A 22,550-nucleotide genomic window follows, 5' to 3' on the forward strand; every position below is an offset into this window, starting at 1 on the left:
GACTCATATGTCTACTTTCGACCACTTATCCTCTTACTACTGTAGCTTTATCTCATTTAGGCAAGGTTTACAAGGCTGTCAGTAAACAACTGGGAAGCAATTGACTTTAACTGGTTAAGAAAAGAAACACTGCACAGGAAAAAGTGATAACGCTGAAACTGGGAAAGAGGATGAAGAGACAACAGAGAGGATTACTTTCAAGAAAACTTGATATAAGGTTTGATGAGATACTTACACCAAATACTATAATACTATTTAAGACAATAACCATTTTTTGCCTCTCATAAGAATAATTTCAATTTTGAAATGAAGCTTGAAACTCAAGGTCAAAAAAACATCTCTGATATCTTTCAGTATCATGGAGGAGAGGGAGAATAAAGGCTATTCAAATAATCTAAAAAATTCTGCTAATTTTAAGAATTTAAAAATTGCTGTTTATTTTTAATAGCTAAAATACTAGATAAGGCAATTTACAAAATAACTGCTTTTAAATTAATATACTAAAATACATATTTTATAAAGCTGCAGAATCTTATTGCTAGACTTTCAAGCATTATTCAGGACATGAAACTTAATCACCACAATCATGCCAGATCATAGAGATTTTGTCTGAACATCTTCAATGCCAGGGACTTCATTATGCTTGACTTAGCAGAAGCTAGGCACTGTGTCAAGCACATGATATGCATTTTCATTTAATCCCCACAATAACTTTAGTATCCTCATTTTTAGAGATAATAAAATTGAGCCTTACAGAGACTGCCCAAGAAAATGACTAGTAAGTGGACTAGCTGAGAGGAATTCACGGGCATCTGATTTTAAGGCCCCATGACCTTACACATACTGTACATTGCAGAACGCTGATACCCTCCCCTACTCAATGTGGCAGACACACTCTAGCTCACCCAACAGGAGCCTTATTTTAACATGTGAAATGAGTGTAGAGGTATAATCCTTTAGGAATGACAAATTCCAATTAAACATTGTTTAAATGAGACACAGGAAATCACTTTATGAAAACCTGCTTTACAATATAGTTTCTAAGAATATTGTGGTATCTGACACTGACTCCAAACTAAAAATTCTACCATCCAATGTGAGAAAAAGAATGTATATATGTATGTGTGACTGGGTCACCTTGCTGTACAGTAGAAAACAGAATGAACACTGTAAACCAGCTATAATGGAAAAAATAAAAATCATTTAAAATTAAAAAAATTAAGTCTAGCATCTTATCTACCCTCCTCCACAGGTCTTCACATTTAAAAATGCTTGGCTAGAGTTATGCATAGTGAACTTCCAGTTCTGTGGTTTATGTAGTCATATGGTAATGCTGGATTTTATATACAATTAATTAATTGAGCCATCAACCACTCAAGTCTAGTCTTTTTTTTTTTTTTTTTTTTCTTTTTTGGCAGCCCTGTAGCATACAGAGTTCTGGGCCAGGGATCAGATTCAAGCTGCAGTTGTGATTTACGCCAAAGCTGGGCCAACACTGGATCCTTAGCCTGCTGTGCTGGGCCGGGGATCAAACCTATGTCCCAGCACTCCCAAGACACTGCCAATCCTACTGCACCGCAGTGGGAACCCCTCAAGTCTATTTCAGACATACAGCTCAGGTAAGAGACTACATCCAAGACAACTAAAATTAACAACAGCTTTTTTAAAGATATTACCTGTGATGAAAATTTAATTTAAAGGAACATTCTTGGCATAATCCTAAAAAAAAAAAAAAAAAAGGGTAATACCACTGAATTGGTAAATTTGAATAACTGCACTTCTATTCTACTTTTAACATCATAAATTGTCATTTTCCCTTACATTCCTTTAAGAAGGGAAACAATCTGTAGAAAACAATTTGATTCTTTCCACCTCAAAAAAATTATGTGTATATAATAAAAATTATACTAGAATGCTCGAGGAACTGAAATTATGATATTACTTTTAAAAATGGTGCTGTCGGAGTTCCCGTTGTGGCTCAGTGATAATGAACCTGACTAGTATCCATGCGGATGCTGGTTGGATCCCTGGCCTCACTCAGTGGGATAAGGATGCAGCTTTGCCATGAGCTACAGTGTGGGTTGCAGACATGGCTCCGATCTGGAGTTGCTGTGGCTGTGGCACAGGCTGGCAGCTACAGCTCTGATTCGAGGAGCCCTAGCCTGGGAATTTCCATATGTTGTAGGTATGGCCCTAAAAAGACAAAAAAGGAAAAAGAAAAAGGTGCTGTCAGTTTATTCTACAAGAAACTATTTCACAGACACATTAATGTGTATCTCACATTCAAGATACCTAATAACAATAATGTGGATATAGTTTTTCTTTGTGAAGTACTCTAGTTTTCAAAAGGAAAAGAGCTTTTAAAAAAGTTCCACAACTGTGACTTCCTTTTTGCTTTAATCTCAGTTCACACCAGTTGACTTTTCCTCATAAGCACTTGCGAGAGTTACTCAGAAACCAGTTCTCATTGGTGTGTCTTAAGTAGCATATGGGGAAATCCTTGACTTCTACCTCGAGTAGGCAGAAAGCTCTAAGAGCTCATTTATTAGGAACCAGAGAAGGTGTTAACATGATGCAGAGAAGCTGACACAAAAGACTAGCTAAGAGAAAATAAAACAATGAGCAACAGATTCTAAAAGCATGTATATTAAGAGAAATGGCTTTATTCGGAATTATAACACTAAGCCTTTAAGACTTATATCAAGAACAATTTCCCCTAAAATGTTTTTCCTTACTGACACAGAGTATATTTATTATCCACACCATAACGATATGGCTATCAGCTAATGTGAGATATTACATTCTCTTATGATACTCTGCATCTCATTCTGCTTTGATGACATTCTCAAGTTAATGGAAAGAGGTCTTCACAAATTACTGGTTTACATTTGGCATTGGAACTGTTCCCCTAAATATTACTGTAATTCAGAGAATAAAAAAGTTTTAGGATCAAAGTTCTTTGCAATTTTAGGAAGTTCTGAGAAAAAAAAGTACACTTCCAGGAAGATAAATTGTTTAAATTAAATCTTAAATTAGCCTATATACTTTAAGGAATAAATTACTAGATAAACTTTGAAGAAATCGATTCCATCCCATCTAAAGTCAACTTACTTAATTTAACAAGAGCATTTCTCTTTTCACCATGCTCAATATAACCAAAATTAACTTCCCAACTCTTTAAGCCTTCTTTTTTGTCACAACATTTATTTCCACAGCAAAACTGGCCTACAAATAAAAAAAAAAAAGAATATTAGCTAGGATAGTTGGTGAAAATATTTATCTATGCAATCTGGTATTATCTCTAAAGTTTACTATTAACATACACACATAACATATATACATAAATTTTTAGTTCTATAAAGTCAACATTAAAAAACTGAAAATATTTATAGCATGTTCAGCAATCAAATCAAACTGCTGACTGAATTGTTTAAAAAAAAAAATCAATCCCAGAATTCTTACTTGATAGACAGGTTGGCTGTTTATATTTTGATACAGAGTTCTAGTAACTCTGTATTAGGGAATCGTACACTTTGGAAAATGGGAGTACTAAAAAAGTGTACTCACTAATCTGCTAAAAGAATAAATATATACTTCAAAATACATGCACTTATACCTGGTTGAATCTTTAATTTTTAATAAAAAATTAAAATTGATATTTTAAAGTATTAACATAATGGCATTTAAATACCAGCATAAAATGGCATTTAAAGCACATTTTAAAATGCTAGAATTTTGAGATGTAACTAGAATACGTGATCAAATCCAATGCTCTAAACTTTAGAATGGCCTGACACTAAAATCCGTGTAACATTACCATGTATCCACTATATACTAAAACCTTTTGCAAAAAAGCACTAGTATTGATGATCCGAAAGGAAGAAAAAGAAACTACTCATCAATTATTAACTTTGACAGAAAAGATAAGATCAAACTTATTTGTATTACCATCTGCACCAAGAGGAACAAATGTGAACTTTTCATAAAAAAGAAATTATCAAAATGAGTTTTGAAAATTATCAGTCTAAAGGCTAACAATTTTTCTAAATTGGCATTTTTTTACTCATTCCAAAGAATACTTCATTAAATCTGTACATGTTCAGCAATGGCTCTACTATTAAAACAGCAACAAAATTATAACTTCAAAAATCATGACAAATAGCGTCTCCCCTTCTCGACTTCTTTCTTCAACTACATTAATTTAGAGAATGTCATCAATTTTTTTAAAGGCAGTATTACATACTATCATTTGAAATCACATTCAACAAAAGTAAAAAAAATTTAAATTGTGATAGACATTCCAACATTTCTCACTGTTTTAGGTAAAAACACAAACTAAAATATAATCCTAAGACAAGGTAAAAATAACTTTATTCTCTTTCCTTCTCCTCTAGAATATCTTCAGGGCTGATCCTTTATTTTTAAAAAAAATCCTACTCTTTAATTTTTAAATTACATACCCAATTTTACAATGGACAAAGATATCCAAAATACAGAAGATGTGTATGAGCCACAGTGATGGCATGAATGTTTAATCATTTAAAAAGTTTTAAGTTATTAGTTTACAATTATTTTCTTAATACTATGTAATTTTTAGAAGCATTAACACTTAAAAATGCGATTAACAATACAAAGTTTTATAGCATAAATAGCATGGTGATATTAAATTTTCTGAGATATTTTATAAACAGATTACAATGCATAGAAAAAGCATTTATTGACTGTCTACCAAATGCTTGGTCTTTTGCTATAAGTCTAAGTACTGGGGCTCAAACTCAGTGACTCCCTTAAATAAGAACTAACCTGTCTAAAAATTCTATTAGGTTCAAAGTAATATTTAATTTCTACTTGCAAAATGTGGATTTAACTGGAGTAATACCAATTCATTATTCCAAAAATAAAAAGGAAACCTCAAGTATTCACCCATCCATTGTAGTTTCCTTTCTATGAAATCTTTAACTCTAAAAATTTTCTACTTATCTTCAATTGAACGTTCTAAAAGCAAAAATTCTGATGGTAAACATCACAAAAGCATTCCATTTTGACCTTTGTTACAAGCAATGTATCATTAATACAATTTCTCTAATTTTAGTCTGTATTTTGTAGATAATACTGTATTATTTACATTAGGAATAATTTTACCCAATGACTTCATTTCAATAACATAATAACCTTACACTATTAAAAAGTAAAACTAATAAAAAAAAGTTACCTTTTCCTGAAATTACTTCTCTTTCTACTCGCCACCTAAATCCAAACTGATGAGGAAAAAAAAGTTATGTTTATGCCAGAGTAAAATCAGACATTATTTAAACTGTACATAAATCTTAACATGGAGCTAGCAACTGACATAATGACACTTACTAACCTAAAAAGTAAAACTAATTCCCATCACGATAGCTTTTTCTGTCCTTATGAAACAGAGCAGGACCCTATGGCCCTTCCCCTCCATGTTCTCCTCCTGCCTTTTATCTGTAGAAAAACTTTAGTCAAAGAATAAGTTTAATTAGAGAAGTGAGAAAATGCAGAAGCAAGGGGAAACAGTCAAACAGACAAATAATGATAGTTTAGTCATTAAGCAAAGTCAAGGACTTTTAGTTCCCCCTCAAGGGCTATAGATAATATTCTAAGCTATATCCTGTGAACTGTCTTGTAGATACTGAAACCTCCACTAGGTGGAAGAAATTAACTACATGAAAACCACACTGTAGCCATGACATAGGCTACAATTCTTTTTAATTAATTATTTTTCATTTTATGGCTGTACCCACAGCATATGGAAGTTTCTGAGCCAAGGACTGAACCCATACCACAGTTGCAACTTAAAGCGCAGCTGTGGCAACAAAGGATCCATAACTCCATGTGCCACCACATGACCAATTTCAAGATGACTGTCAGAGCTACTGTACAGTTTGTGCATGTAGCCCCAGCCTTCCATCTATAAAAGCTCTTGCCCACTCATTGTCAGTGGAGGGAACTGGCCTTTGGACACAAAGCCCCCTTGTCCCCACCCCTATTTACCAGTCTCTAAAATAAACTTTCCTTTGTAACAACCCTGTCTCTTTATAGGCTTTAGAGTGGCGAACAGCTAGATCCCGCTTTTAATAATATTTGTAGGATTTCAGGTACTTAAAAATCTGAACAATCACCACCTTCTCTGTTAAGGAACAATCTTCTTTACTTTTAAACTTTCTACTAGATGTTATAGGTACCAGGTGCAAGATACGTAAATTAATAAAAAATATATCCTGTTCTACAATGCTGACAGAAAAGAATAAAAGAAGTTATGGTATAGTGAAGAGGCAGTATACTACAAGGCAGGAGAGTGCAGTCTTTGGAGTTTGACTGTTTGGCTTTACATCTGTCTCCACCATTTGAAAGCTGTCTAATATTGGAGAAGTTATTTAATCTATCTGTGCCTCGATTTCCTCAAGTGGAGATAATACGATTTCCTACTTCTTGAGTTAAGAGGTTTAAACAGGATAATACATATAAAGTACCTAAAATAGTACCCAGTACATAGTACACACCAGGGGTTAGCAAACAATGGTGCACAGGCCTGATGATTATTTTATAAACAAGGTTTTACTGGAACACAACCACAACCATTTCTTTATTTGTATGTTAACATATTTTTTATTATCATTGATTTAAAATGTTCTGATATGGAGTTCCTGTCGTGGTGCAGTGGTTAATGAATCTGACTAGGAACCATGAGGTTGTGGGTTCGATACCTGCCCTTGCTCAGTGGGTTAACAATCCGGTGTTGCCATGAGCTGTGGTGTAGGTTGCAGACTCGGCTCAGATCCCGCGTTGCTATGGCTCTGGTGTAGGCTGGCGGTTACAGCTCCGATTCAACCCCTAGCCTGGGAACCTCCATATGCCGCAGGAGCGGCCCCAGAAATGGCAAAAAGACAAACAACAACAACAACAACAACAAAAACCCATGAGAACATTTCTGGAGTTCCCGTTGTGGCGTAGTGGTTAACGAATCCGACTAGGAACCATGAGGTTGCGGGTTCGGTCCCTGCCCTTGCTCAGTGGGTTAACGATCCAGTGTTGCCGTGAGCTGTGGTGTAGGTTGCAGACGTGGCTCGGATCCCGAATTGCTGTGGCTCTGGTGTAGGCCAGTAGCTACAGCTCCGATTCAACCCCTAGCCTGGGAACCTCCATGTGCTGTGGGAGCGGCCCAAAGAAATAGCAAAAAGACAAAATAAATAAATAAATAAATAAAATAAAATGTTCTGACAATTTCTGCTATACAGCAAAGTGACCCAGTTATATAAATATATACATTCTTTTTCTCACCTTATCCTCCATCATGTTCCATCACAAGTTACTAGCCTTGCTATAGCCCCTGCCCATTGCCTCCATCTCTCTGGAAGCACACACAGCCATACACCAGCACATCCCCTATTAAGGGGATAACAGCCTGTACACACTGAGGAAAGAGACAGCAAGCATCCAAACCAGAAGCAGCCCTCATGCCAAAAAAAAAAAAAAAAAAAAAAGTAAGCCCTTACAAAGGACCCAGGGGAGCTCTCTTGCATATAAACAGCCCTCCAAAACCACAGCAGGTGTTTTCCCTAAACCCACAGAAGAAGAAAAATATAAGCAAAATGAAGACGCTCAGGAACCATTCCCACTTAAAAGAACAGGAGAATCCCCAAAGAAACAAAGAATGAGACAGACCTCTACAGTCTAACAGACACCAAGTTTAAAAAGGAGATAGTAAAAATTCAGAAGGAATTAAAAGCAGATATGAACAGTAATGCAGACTGCTTTAGAAAGGAACTAGCAAATATAAGGAGGAGACAAAAAAAATCAGAAAATTCATTGGCAGAGACACAAGTTGAGTTAAAGACACTGAAGAGCCGAATGAATAATGCAGAGGAACGAATAAGTGACTTGGAAGACAATAATGGAAATCATCCAATGAGAACAGCAGACAAAAAACCAAATGAAAAAAACACAAAAGGAATATAAGAGATCTATGGCATAATATAATATGGACCAATCTATACATAATAGGGATATCAGTAGGAGAAGATAAAGGGGGTTGAAAATACATTTGAAGAATTATGGCTGAAAACTCTCTAAATCTAAAGGAAACTGATATCAAGATAGAGGAAGCACAGAGGGCCCCAAACAAGTTGAACCCAAACAGACCCACACCAAAACATTATTATAATAAAAATGGCAAAAGTTAAAAATAAGGAGAGGACTCTAACGGCAGCAAGAGAAAAAGAGTTAATTATAAGGGAATCCCCATAAGGCTATCAGCTGACTTTTCTACAGAAACACTACAGGCCAGACATGAGTGGCAAGATATATTCAAGGTTCTAAAGGGAAAAATCTGCAGCCTAGAATACTCCACCCAGCAAGGTTATCATTTAAAACAGAAGGAGAAATAAAGAACTTCTCCAACAAACAAAAACTAAAAGAATACAGCAAGATTAAACCCATTCTAAAATACTGAAAGGAAAGAAGTAAGAAGATATGGGACGGAAGAAATCCCAATTGGAAAGCAATTGCTTAAATAAGCGAGTATACAGATATCAAAGAAAAAAAATTACTTGTAAAAGTGACAATAAACACAAGGAACAGCAAAAGGATAAACATAAAGATGTAAATAAAGGATATCAAAATCATAAAATGTGGTTAAGGAAAACAAGAAAATCTAAGCCCTTTTTTTTCAGAATGTGTTTGAGCCTATATGACTATCAGGCTAAAGAAAGCAGATATAGAAAGGGATTACCATACTTGAAAAAGAGGGCAAGCACAAATCAAAACCAAACACATTCACAAAAACTAAAAAGATGACACAAGCATAAAATAAAATGAAATCATCCAGCCAAAAAAAGAAAGGAACTAAAGAGAAACATAGAATCAACTGGAAAACAGGGTTTTAAATGGCAATAAGTACACATTTATCAATAATTACCTTAAATGTCAATGGACTGAATGCTCCAATCAAAAGACATAGAGTGGCAGACTGAATAAAAAAACACGAGCCTACAATATGCTGCCTACAGAAAGAGACTCACCTTAGGGCAAAGGATACATGAGGGGATGGAAAAAGATTATTTCACACAAATGGAAAAGACAGGAAAGTGGAACTTGCAATACCTCCTATCAGACAAAACAGATTTTAAAATGAAGCCCATAAAGGAAGACAAAGGACACTATTTAATGATAAAAGGATGAATTCAAGAAGACGATATTATACTCATCAATACACTCATCAATATATATGTCCCTAATATAGAAGCACCCAAATATATACAACAAATACTAACAGACACTGAAGGAGAAACTGATGGGAATGCAACAATAGTGGGAGATTTTAACAGCCCACTCACATCAATGGACAGATCCTCTAGACAGAAAACCAAAAGACAACAGAGACCCTAAATTACACAATAGAACAGTTAGACTTAATATTTTCAGGACATTACATACAAACCCTAGAATATACATTCTTTGCAAGTGCACAAGGAACATTCTCAAGGATTGAATACATATGGGGGCACAAAACTCACCTCAACAAATTAAAGAGAACAGAAATTATTTTAAGCAGCTTCTCTGACCACAATGGCATGAAACCAGAAATCAACCACAGGAAAAGAAATGAGAAAAAAACTGACTTCACAGAGACTAAACTTCAGGCTACTAAAAAACCAATGGGTCAGCAAGGAAATCAAAAGGGAAATACCTTGGAACAAATGACAATGGAAACACAACCATTCAAAATCTACATGACACCACAAAAGCAGTTCTTAGATGGAAGTGCATAGAGATATAGGCCTTTCTCCAAAAAGAAGAAAAAATCTCAAATCAACAGCTTAACCTACCACCTAAAAGAATTACAAAATAAAATCAAAACCTAAAGTAAGCAGAAGAAAGGAAATCTTTATATAAAAATCAGAGAGGCAATCAATAAAAAGGATTCAAAAATCAATAGAAAAAAATCAGTAACTCCAAGAGCTGGTTCTTTGAAAGGGTAAACAAAGTTGAAAATCTTCTGGCCAGACTCACTAAGAACAAGAGAGGGAGAACCCAAATAAACAAAATAAGAAATGAAAAAGGAGAAAGCTCAATGGATACCACAGAAAAACAACAACAACAATAACAACGAAAGAATACTATGAACGATTACATGCCAACAAATTTAACAACTTACAAGAAATGGACAACTTTCTAGAGACTCATCCCAAGTTCACAAGGATGGTTCAATACACTCAAATCAATTGACATCATACACCTCATTAACAAAAGAAAAGTCAAAAACCACAGGATCATCTCAATAGACGCAGAAAAAGCATTTGACAAAATCCAACATCCATTCATGATAAAAATTCTTAGCAAAGTGGGTATAGAGGGAACACACCTTAACATAATAAAAGCCATTTATGACAAACCCACAGCCAAAATAATACTCAACAGAGAAAAGCCAAAAGCCTTCCTGCTAAAATCGGAACAAGACAAGGATGCCTACTCTCACCACTTTTATTCAACATATTATTGGAAGTCCTAGCCTCAGCAATCAGACAAGCAAAAGAAATATAAGGTATCCAAACTGGAAGAGAAGAGGTACAACTGTCACTCCATGCAGATGACATGACACTATACACAGACAATACTAGGACTCTACACAAAAACTACTTGGACTGATCAATGAGTTCAGCAAAGCAGCAGGATACAAGATTAACATTCAGAAATCGGTTGCATACCTTAGGAATCTATACATAGAACTACCATATGACTCAGAAATCCCACTCTTGGGCATTTATCCAGACAAAACTTTCCTTAAAAAAGACACATGTACCCGCATGTTCATTGCAGTTCTATTCACAATAGCCAAGACATGGAAACAACCTAACTGTCCACTGACAGATGACTGGATGAGGAAGATGTGGTATATATACACAATGGAATACTACTTAGCCATAAAAAAGAACAAAATAATGCCATTTGCAGCAACATGGATGGAACTAGAGACTCTCATACTGAGTGAAGTAAGTCAGAAAGAGAAAGACAAATACCATATGATATCACTTATACCTGGAATCTAATATACGGCACAAATGAACCTTTCCATAGAAAAGAAAATTATGGACTTGGAGAATAGACTTGTGGTTGCTGGGGGTAGGGGGAAGCTGTGGGGTGGATTGGGAGCTTGGGGTTAATGGATGCAAACTATTGCCTTTGGAATGGATTAGCAAGGAGATCCTACTGCGTAGCACTGGGAACTATGTCTAGTCACATATGATGAAGCATGATAATGTGAAAAAATAGAATGCATACATGTATGTTTAACTGGGTCACCATGCTGTATAGTAGGAGAAAAACTGTATTGGGGAAATAACAATTTAAAAAAATAAAAATAAATCAACCAAAAAAAAGAAAGAAAAAGAAATAGGTTGTATCTCTGTATAATAACAATGAAATATTAGAAAAGGAACATAAAAACACCTTTTAAAATTGCACCCAAAACAATTAAGTACCTAGGAATAAACCTGACCAAGGAGGTGAAAGACATATAGACTGAGAACTATAAAACATTCAAGGAAATTAAAGAAGATTCAGAGAAAGGAAAGATATTTCATGCTCTTTTTTTTTTTTTTTTTTTTTTTTTTTGGTCTTTTTTTGCCATTTCTTGGGCCACTCCTGCAGCACATGGAGGTTCCCAGGCTAGGGGTTGAATCGGAGCTGTAGCTGCATGCTCCTGGATTGGAAGAATTAATATTATTAAGATGGCCATACTACCCAAAGAAATCTACAAATTCAATGCAATCCCTATCAAATTACCCATGACGTTTTTCACAGAACTGGAACAAACAATTCAAAAATTTATATGGAACCATAAAAGACCCAGAACTGCCAAAGCAATCCCGAGGAACAAAAACCAAGCAGGAGGCATAACTCTCCCAGACTTCAAGCAATTATTACAAAGCTACGGTAGTCAAGACAGGGCAGTACTGGTACAAAAACAGACATATAGATTAATGGAACAGAATAAAGAACCCAGAAATAAACCCAGACACCTATGGTCAATTAATCTTTGACAAAGGAGGCAAGAATATGAAATGGGAAAAAGACAGTCTCTTCAGCAAGTGGTGCTGGGAAAACTGGACAGCTGCATGTAAATCAATGAAACTAGAACACACCCTCATACCATGCACAAAAATAAACTCAAAATGGCTTAAACACTTAAACATAAGACAAGACACCATCAAACTCCTAGATGGGAACACAGGCAAAACATTCTCTGACAACATCCGTAGAAATGTTTTCTTAGGTCAGTCTCCCAAGGCAATAGAAATAAAACCAAAAATAAACCAATGGGACCTACTCAAACTTAGAAGCTTTTGCATAGCAAAGGAAATGAAAAAAAAAAAAAAAAAAACCAAAAAGACAACCTACAGAATGGAAGAAAATAATCACAAACAGGAGTTCCCGTCGTGGCACGGTGGTTAACGAATCCGACTAGGAACCATGAGGTTGCGGGTTCGATCCCTGGCCTTGCTCAGTGGGTTAAGGATCTGGCATTGCCATGAGGTGTGGTGTAGGTCGCAGATGCGGCTCGGATCCCACATTGCTATGGCTCTGGCATAGGCCAGCAGCTACAGCTCCGATTAGACCCCTAGCCTGGGAAGCTCCATATGCCATGGGAGCAGCCCTAGAAAAGGCTAAAATACAAAAAGAAAAAAATAATAATAATAATTACAAATGATGTAACTGACAGGTTTTCAACTCCAAAATATAAAAACAACTCAGAAAACTCAACAGCAAAAAAAACCAAAAAACAACCCAATTGAAAAATGGGCAGAAGACCTCAGTGGACATTTCTCCAAAGAAGATATATGGATGGCCAATAGGCACATGAAAATATGCTCAATATCACCAATTATTAGAGAAACGTAAATCAAAACTATAATGAGGTACCATCTCACACTGGTCAGAATGGCTATCATTAATAAGTCTACAAATAATAAATGCTGGAGACAGTGTGGAGAAAAGGGAACCCTCCTATACTGTTGGTGGGAATGTAAATTGATACAACCACTAGGAAAATAGTATGGAGGTACATCTGAATAAATATAGGACTACCATATGATATAGCAATCCCACTCCTGGGTATATATCCAGACAAAACTTTCACTGAAAAAGATACATGCTGGGGGAAGGAGTCAGGTGGATTGGGAGCTTGGGGTTAATAGATGAAAACTATTGCCTGTGGAATGGATTAGCAATGAGATCCTGCTCTGTAGCACTGGGAACTATGTCTAGTCACTTATGATGGAACATGATAATGTGAGAAAAAGGAATGTATGTGTGTATGTGTAACTGGGTCACCACGCTGTACAGTAGAAAAAAAAGACAGTATTGCGGAAATAACAATTAAAAAATAAATAAATAAAATGAAAATACATTCTAAAAAAAGAAAGGAAAAAAATACATGCACCCCTATGTTCACTGCAGCACTATTCACAATAGCCAAGACATGAAAACAACCTAAATGACCACTGACAGAATAATGGATTAAGAAGATGAGGTATATATACACAAAGGAATACCATGCAACCATAAAAAGAACAAAATAATGCATTTGCAGCAACATGGATGCAACTAAATTCTAATGCTAAGTAAAGTAAGTCAGAAAGAGAAAGACAAATACCATGCTATCACTTACATCTGGAATCTAATATATGGCAAAAATGAACCTATCTATAGAAAAGAAACAAACTCATCAACTTGGAGAACAGATTCTGGTTGCCGAGAGGGAGGGGTAGGGAATAGGATGGACTGAGAGTTTGGGGTTAGTAGATGCAAACTAATGCATTTGGAGTGGATAAGCAAAGAGATCCTGCTATTATAGCACAGGTAACTGTATCTAGTCACTTGTGATAGAACATAGGAGGATAATGTGAGAAAAAAAATGTTTATCTATATATATATATAGATATGCATGACTGGGTCACTTGGCTGTACAGCAGAAATTGACGGAACACTGTAAATCAGATGAAAGACTTATACGTTAAGAACTGTAAAACATTTATAAAGGAAACTGAAGATGATTCAGTGAAATGGAGAGATAACCCATGCTCTTGGATTGGAAGAATGGATATAGTTAAAATGGCCATACCACCCAAAGCAATCAACAGATTTAATGGGTTACCTATCAAATTAACCATGCCATTTTCTATAGAAATACAGCAAATAGTGTTGCGAAACATGTTTTTATAATATTTTCTTAGCCTCTTGGATGAAAATTCCATCTTGTCCTTCCTTACTTTGTCCCTTCTTCCTGCTTGAGAAACAGTCACTTGATGGTAAATGACTTAAGCTTAAGAACAAAGACCTAAAGGCATGGGTTATGCACGGGTCAGCTGAATGAGGACATAGTACATTGGTCTAGGCACACGGACCTGTGCAGATTGTAACACCATTTGCACAAGCATGATATGTCCTCTAAAGAATAAGAGAAAGAGGAACCTCATGGCCAAGTGGTTTATGAGTGGTCGTTAACAGAATATGCATTAGAAAAGAACCAAGGTGCAAACCTAGGCACACAGGGTTGCCGCAAATAGGCATGCCATTTGCAGAAGCATAGTGAGGATTCTCTGAAATGCTATGCATAGATAGCTAACTCAAATGCTAATGATTCTTAAATGCCTAAAGTTTAGAGTAAAAGTTTAACCATCTACCAGCTAAGTGACTTTTAAAATAATAAAAGAACTTAAAAAATAATAAAAAAACAAAACCTATATCCTGCACCTACAACCCCCTTTACATTTGATGTAATCCTCAAGAGCACAATAAAAGCAGTGTGGTTTCTTGAGGCAGGGCTCTTGGTCCCTGAGACCTTGAGTCCCCTGGTTCCCACCTTTACTTAAGATAAATGTCTCTGTGTCTTGTTTTATGTTAACTTTTTTCCCTTAAGTTCCATAGCACCCGTTCTTCAGCCCCATCCTGCTGAGCTGGTCTTGGCAAAATAGTCCCAAAATTTTTATGGAACCAAAAAAGACCCAGAATTGCCAAAACAATCCTGAGGAAAAAGAACATAACCCTTCCAGACTTCAGATAACACTTCAAAACTACAGTAATCAAAATAGCATGTTACTGACACAAAAAAAGATACAGGTTAATGGAACAGAAAGAGAGTCCAGAAATAAACCTACACACTTAGTCAATTAATACTTGAGAAAGGAGGCAAGAATATATAATGGTGAAAAGACAGTCACTTCAGCAAGTGGTGCTTGGAAAGCTGGACAGCTGCATATCAATCATGAGCTTAGGACATTGTGTCACACCACATACAAAAATAAACTCAAAAAGCACATGAAAGATGTTCAACATCACCAATTATTAGAAAAATGGCATATAGAAATTAATAATGAATCACATCAGTCAGAATGACTATCATCAAAAAGTCTGTAAGTAATGAAAGCTGGAGAGTGTTCCTACACTGTTGGTGGGAATGTAAACTGGTGTAGTCACTATGGAAAACCATATAGAGGCGCCTTAAAAACCTAAAAAAATATGGAGTTCCCGTCGTGGCTCAGTGGTTAACGAATCCGACTAAGAACCATGAGGTTGCGGGTTCGATCCCTGGCCTCGCTCAGTGGGTTAAGGACCCGGCATTGCCGTGAGCTGTGGTGTAGGTTGCAGATGCGGCTCAGATCCCGCATAGTTGTAGCTCTGGCGTAGGCCAGCGGCCACAGCTCTGATTCCACCCCTAGCCTGGGAACCTCTGTGTGCCACGGGAGTGGCCCAAGAAAATGGCAAAAAGACAAAAAACAAACAAACAAACTAAAAAAATAGCTACCATATGATTCAGAAATCACACTCTTAGGCATATATCCAGAAAAGATGAATACTCTAATTCAAAGAGATATATACACTCCAATGTTTACAACAACCTATTTATAAAAGCCAAGACACAGAAGCAACCTAAGTGTCAACAGTTAAAGAGACAAATAAGATAGGGTGTATACACACACACACACACACACACACACACACACAGTGGAATATTAGTCATAAAAAGAAAAGAAGGAAATGCCATTTGCAGCAATGTGTATAGAGTGAAAGATTATCATACTGAGTGAAGTCAGGGAAAGACAGATATTATATGGTATCACTTATATGTAGAACCTGAAAAAAAGGACAAATGAGCTTATTTACAAAACAGAAACAGATTCACAGACATAAAAAACAAATTGAAGTTACCAAAGGAGAATGTAGAGGTGGGGATAAATTGGGAGTAAAAAATTAACAGATACACACTACTATTTATGAAAGAGATAAACAACAAGGATTTACTGGATAGCACAGGTAACTATATTCAGTATCTCGTAATAACCTACAATAGAAAAGAACCTCAAAGAAGGAATATATATATACATATAAAACCAAATCACCTTACTGGACACCTGAAACTAACACAATGTTGTAAATTCAAATTTTAAAAATCACCTTAATATTAACTATAGTAAGATGCAAAGTGGGAAGGGAAATGTGTCATTACTAATTGGCACTGAGCTAATTTTACTAAAATAGACATTTATATAACAAAGATATGCATCTGCCGCTTTATAAATGGCCATCAATTTGGAAAAAAAGCCTATCAATTTCAAACATCATTTGTGAAATAAATGATTCTGCAGTGTCAAATCATTCATTATAGCCACCAGAGACTCTGGATTAGAGTCAGTAGCCATTGTATTTAATTTTAGACTTTTCATGCCTCAGCTCACAAAGGAACACACATGACTCAGGGCCCCTTTGTAGCTCCCATAGCTATAGAGGTTAAAAGGGCCAACTACTACTTGACAGATGCAAGACAACACAGATTTGAGTTAGCATCTTTACAAGAATAATATGAGGGAGTTCCCGTCGTAGCTCAGTGGAAACAAATCTGACTAGCATCCTTGAGGACACAGGTTCAATCCCTGGAGTTGCTCAGTGGGTTAAGGATTGGGCATTGCTGTGAGCTATGGTATAGGTCACAGACACAGCTCGGATCCTGCATTGCTGTGGCTGTGATATAGGCCAGTGGCTATAGCTCTGATTTGACCCCTAGCCTGGGAATCTCCATATGCTGCAGGTTCGGCCCTAAAAAGATTAAAAAAAAAAAAAAAGAAAAAAAAGAAAGAAAAAAGAATGATATGGGGCACAATAATATATTAAAAATAATACTGTATGTGAATACAAACCTTCTTCAATAAATATTTAGAAGGCATACCTTATTTTCTTTGTATCTGCTGAGATCTGCTATGCAGTATTCCTTGAATAATTTATCATAGTATTTCTTTGCAAGTCTCTTCTCCCTAGATCCATTAAAAATATATAAACCTTATACATTTAGAAATTCAATCACTGTTTGCTACTTGGAAGCAAGGTCAAATAAATAACGCATATGATACAAACATTAATGTTTTAAAAGAGACCTATTACTTACATGTGCATAGAATATCTGAATATTAACTATTAATAGTGGGTCTCTAGGGAGGGAAACTGGAAGACTGATAGTCAAAGATGAGAAAGAGACTTAGTCTTCACTCCTTTGTCATGCTCAAATTTTTACCCTTTGTCATGCTCAAATTTTTTAAGCCATTTTCAGATATTACATTTTCCCAAAATATTCTAAAAATATAAATAGAAGTGTATTATAAGACAACAAGCAATACTATAAAGCTGTTATAAATTTATTTTTTTTTAGTTTTTTTCATGCCTTATATTAAGACTATTTATTTATTTATTTTTGCTTTTTAGGGCTACACTAACCACATATGGAGGTTCCCAGGCTAGCGGTCTAACGGGAGCTACAGCTGCTGGTCTATACCATAGCCACTGCAATGCCAGATCCGATTTGCATCTGCGACCTACACCACAGCTCACGGCAATGCCAGATCCTTAACCCACTGAGCAAGGCCAGGGATCAAACCCGCAACCTCATGGTTCCTAGTCGGGTTTGTTTTTGCTGCACCATGATGGGAACTCCATAAATTTATTTTTTAAAGACAAGCAATGAAATGTCAGTTAAAATTGCTAAGAATTACCAGAAGAATCAAACTAGATTCAATAATACAAGGCACAGTTTTACGTTCTCAGTTCAGAACTGTTCCACGTGGGGCTGAATGCTTTGGACAGGTGACAAAGTAAGAAAATACTCAGGGAACAGAAAAGAGAGAGGATTGCATTATGTCTCACGCAGCTAAAATTACCAATTCATGTCCATTTCATCCTCCTCATTCCATAGGAATCTATGATTTTCCCGTATAACATCCATGTCTGTCTTGTCATTTTCCCTGAAAAACAAAACAATTTCGATTTGATATGAACACAAAATTAGTCAAAGTTAGGTTAAATAAGTAGTGTGTGATTTTTGAGCACCTGGGTAAAAATAAATACACAAATATAGTTTTATATTTGTGTAAATACAAATATATTTATAAAAATTGTGTATTTTCAAAAGGCACTTAAAGAGTGCTGCCACATATACACATTACTATATATATAAAATAGATAAAAAAAACAAGGACCTACTGTATAGCACAGGGAAACCTACTCAATACTCTGTAATATCCTATTATGGGAAAAGAATCTGAAAAAGAATGGATATATGTATAACTGATTCACTTTGCTGTACACCTGAAACACAGCATTGTAAGTCAATTCTGCTCCAATAAATTTTTTTTTTTAAAAAAAGAAGTGCTCAGAGTTAACTGCTGTGGTTCAATGGGGTTGGTGGCATCTCTGTAACGTCAAGGCGCAGGTTCAATCTTCCACCTGGCACAGCTGGTTAAAGATCTGGTGTTGCTGCTGTGGCCTAAGTCTCAACAGTGGCTCAACCTGATCCCAGCCCAGGAGCTCCATATGCTATGATCCAAAAAAGAAAAAAAGGAAAAGAAAAAAAAGCTAAAATAGAAATAAAACAGTGATGAACAAGTCAAACTTCAAAAAAACAGAAACAAAAAAAAAGTGCTGCTACAGAAGCAAGTTAAATGCATAAGGAATCTATCCATCTCTAGCACTGGTTTCAGTTATAAAAAGGGTGCTAAATCACCAAAGCGAGGATGAGAAATAGGAATAAACACTAAATGAAGGAAAAAATGAATGAAAACAAGTTTCAGAATCTAAAATAAGTTAGCAACAGCATCCTATTGAGATGTAATTTTAAAAATATGGGAAGAGTTTTTCCACACTTCATTTTACTAGTTTCCTAGGAAGACTGAGTAAGTAAGGAAGGAAGTTAAAGGAGATGATTTTTCATGATGATAAGAGTTTGGGGGTAGAAGAAAGGACTGTTGGGGAATACAGGCAAAGCTGACAGGAGAGATAAGTCTGGGGAAGATGAGATAGTATAAAATTTTTAGACTCTACCCACTCAGAAAATTGTCAAGTCAGAAAAAAAAAACAAAAAACAAAAAACAAAACCGAGAGGCTCTGATAGAAGGGCCTCAGATATAAAAAGGAATTTCTTTCTTTCTTTCTTTTATCTTATTAGGGCCACAACTGCTGGGATATGGAGGTTCTCAGGCTAGTGGTCTATCTAATCAGAGCTGTAGCCACCGGCCTATGCCACAGCAACAGCAACACTAGATCTGAGCCATGTCTGCGACCTACACCACAGCTCAAGGCAATGCCAGATCCTTAACCCATTGAGTGACGCCAGGGATCAAACCCATAACCTCATGGTTCCTAGTCAGATTCGTTTCTGCTGCACCACGACGGGAATTCCTAAGAAGGAATTTCATGTGTGGGAAATATTAGAGTTGCCCTACCTTTTAAAAAGCAATCCCATGGAGTTCCCGTCGTGGCTCAGTGGTTAACGAATCCGACCAGGAACCATGAGGTTGCGGGTTCGATCCCTGGCTTTGCTCAGTGGGTTAAGGATCCGGCGTTGCCATGAGCTGTGGTGTAGGTTGCAGACTCGGCTTGGATCCCGTGTTGCTGTGGCTCTGGCGTAGGCCGGTGGCTACAGCTCCGATTAGACCCCTAGCCTGGGAACCTCCATATACCAAAGGAGCGGCCCAAGAAATGGCAAAAAGACAAAAAAAAAAAAAAAAAAAAAGAAAGAAAAAGCAATCCCAAATGCTGAGGTCTAAAAAGTTCATTATTTCAAAGATTCTCGCCAAAAAAAAAAAAAAAAAAAAATTCCTGCATAATCAGGCACATGAGTATTCCTCACACATCCTGTTATTGCCAGGATCAGATCTGGCTCAGCAGACTGCCTGAGGCCTGTTGCCAGAGAAATGGGACTCATGATGAGTTACTTAGCTAGAAGCTACAGATGGCCTCTTCCATCCAAGTACTAACCAGGCCCGACCCTGCTTAGCTTCCGAGTACAGACGAGATTGGGCGGCTCATTCAGGGTGGTATGGCCATAGACCAGATGGCCTTTCCACCTTATAATGTAATAAAAAAACAAGAACAGAAAGCTGGGGAAAATGACAGAATCAGAAGACCAAGTAGTTGCTGAGTCTTAAAGACACCCATACTCCCCTCCCATTATGTAAATTTTATGACACTTACCTGGATCGCCTGAAGTCTTCTTTTTTGCCACCGTAGTATAAAATATAGTCATTTACAAACTTTGTATGCCTTTGATACTGAAATGCAAAATATTAAGGATTTTATTTGCTCAGGAGTAGTTCTGTGTCAATGACATATTCGTTGGTAGGGGGAAAAAGCATTGTATGAGTCTACTGAATTTTTCTAAAATATAGAAATATATACTATACATGCTTATAAATGTGAAAATGATCTAAAGGATAAATATTAAACTGTTAAACATGACACTATAGACTAGAGGGGCTTTCACTTTCTACTGAATACTCCATATTGTTTTGAATATTTTCAAGCAGTAACTCTCTGGAGAGAGAGATTCCTATTCTATTGCTGAGCTACATACAGCCTCATAAAACCACTCATTTTAATCATCATAATATGAAAAATAAATTAGTTTCTGAAGTTAAAGGTAAGGAGTAGAATTCTTTTTCATTATTATTAAATATAATGTAGCTATTCTAGTAACAATAAGCCTTCTAAAATAGAAGATATACCTTTTATAATATTAAATCCTAACATTTAGGCTTTCAAAAAGTAGAGATTAAATGTTATTTTTATGCTTTCTTTTAATATTCAAAGAAGCTACAGTCATGTTTATTTTCAATGCAATGAAACAAGATATATGAGCATGTTACTTTTTGTTTTAAAAAGCTCAACTGTATTCTATCTAGAGCTGAACATGCACATAATAGAACTGATGTAATTTTATCTGTGACTATATGCTACTATATTAAAAATAAACAGTGATTTAACTGATCACAATGTGTTCTAATAGAATTTGTTGTTTTTCACTCATGGCACATGGAGGTTCCCAGGCTGGGAGTCGAATCAGAGCTGCAGCAACTGGCCTACGCCACAGCCACAGCATCACCAGATCCGAGCCACATCTGCAACCTACACCACAGCTCACAGAAATGCCATATCCTTAACCCACTGAGTGAGGCCAGGGATGGAACCTGCATCCTCATGGATGCAAGTCAGATTTGTTTCTGCTGAGCCATGACAAGAACTCCTCTAACAGAATATTGAATCAAAACATAATTCTAAAATGGGCAAAAAAGCAATTAGCATTTCAGAAAAGAGAAAAATGCCAGATACCAGAGATCTAGGTTTGAGCTCTTTGTCTACCACTAACTAGTCATTGACACTGGCAAATCACTTATATCTTTTAGAACCTGGGTCAGCAAACTTTTTCTATAAATGGTAAATATGCAGGCCATACTGTCTCTGTCAAAACTTCTCAGCTCTGCCATTTTAGCATGAAAATAGGCACAGGTAACTCCTAAATGAATAAGCAAAGTTATATTCCAATAAAACTTTTATTTACAAAAAGAGGTAGAAGATGGGACTTTGCTTTCTGGAAAAGGGAGCAAAGATGTACAAGCTGACCTCGGAGCAACATGGTGGGTGAGCCCTCCTCAATGTTTAAAAATCTGTGTCTAATGTACAGTTAGCCCTCTGCATCTGTGGATTTAACCAGCTGTACATCATCAGTGCTACAATAAAATAAATATCCTTGTATTTACACAATAGAGTAAAAAAAAAATTCTGTATATGTGGACCTGTACAGTCCAAATCCTGTGCTGTTTATGAGTCAACTGTACCTTTCACTATTCCTCCCACTGAGGACAATTAAAAATTTTGGAAATTACATATAAAACAAACATAAAGACTTGGAAAGGGAGAGAGAAGGCAGACCAGCTAGAGACCTCAGGACCCTTGGTATGACATGGTAGTGAGCCCCCAGGTTTTCTTTTTGCTTCAAAAATCCCAGATTTGGAGGTGAAGAAGCTGGCAACCTGGAAATGCCAAGGACACATTTTTAAAAAGTTCCCAACAGAGGTCTATTCTCTTTAGCCAAAAACCAGGAGAGAGGCAGCCTAAAAAGAAAGATAACTTTTAGGCAATAACTACTCCAGTCAAACCCTCCAGACCACCCATTCAGAAAAGGGGACCTACACTTTCACCCT

At 36.3% G+C, this 22,550-nt stretch overlaps 1 protein-coding gene across 7 annotated transcripts in view; it reads right to left on the minus strand.

Moving 5' to 3' along the window:
- FRA10AC1 (fragile site, folic acid type, rare, fra(10)(q23.3) or fra(10)(q24.2) candidate 1) overlaps positions 1-22,550 on the minus strand; it is a 44,354-nt gene that overhangs the window by 16,628 nt on the left and 5,176 nt on the right. For all 7 annotated transcript variants that reach the window (XM_021072007.1, XM_005671290.3, XM_005671293.3 and 4 more), the window contains 6 exons: positions 20,545-20,621; positions 18,234-18,317; positions 17,252-17,336; positions 5,213-5,258; positions 3,112-3,225; positions 1,677-1,719 (listed from right to left, as the gene is read on the minus strand). In XM_021072007.1, coding sequence (XP_020927666.1) covers positions 1,677-1,719; positions 3,112-3,225; positions 5,213-5,258; positions 17,252-17,336; positions 18,234-18,317; positions 20,545-20,621 — 449 coding nt within the window. The remainder of the gene's footprint in view (positions 1-1,676; positions 1,720-3,111; positions 3,226-5,212; positions 5,259-17,251; positions 17,337-18,233; positions 18,318-20,544; positions 20,622-22,550) is intronic.

Source organism: Sus scrofa, chromosome 14 (genome assembly GCF_000003025.6).
Source record: "Sus scrofa isolate TJ Tabasco breed Duroc chromosome 14, Sscrofa11.1, whole genome shotgun sequence".
NCBI classification, from domain to species: domain Eukaryota; kingdom Metazoa; phylum Chordata; class Mammalia; order Artiodactyla; family Suidae; genus Sus; species Sus scrofa.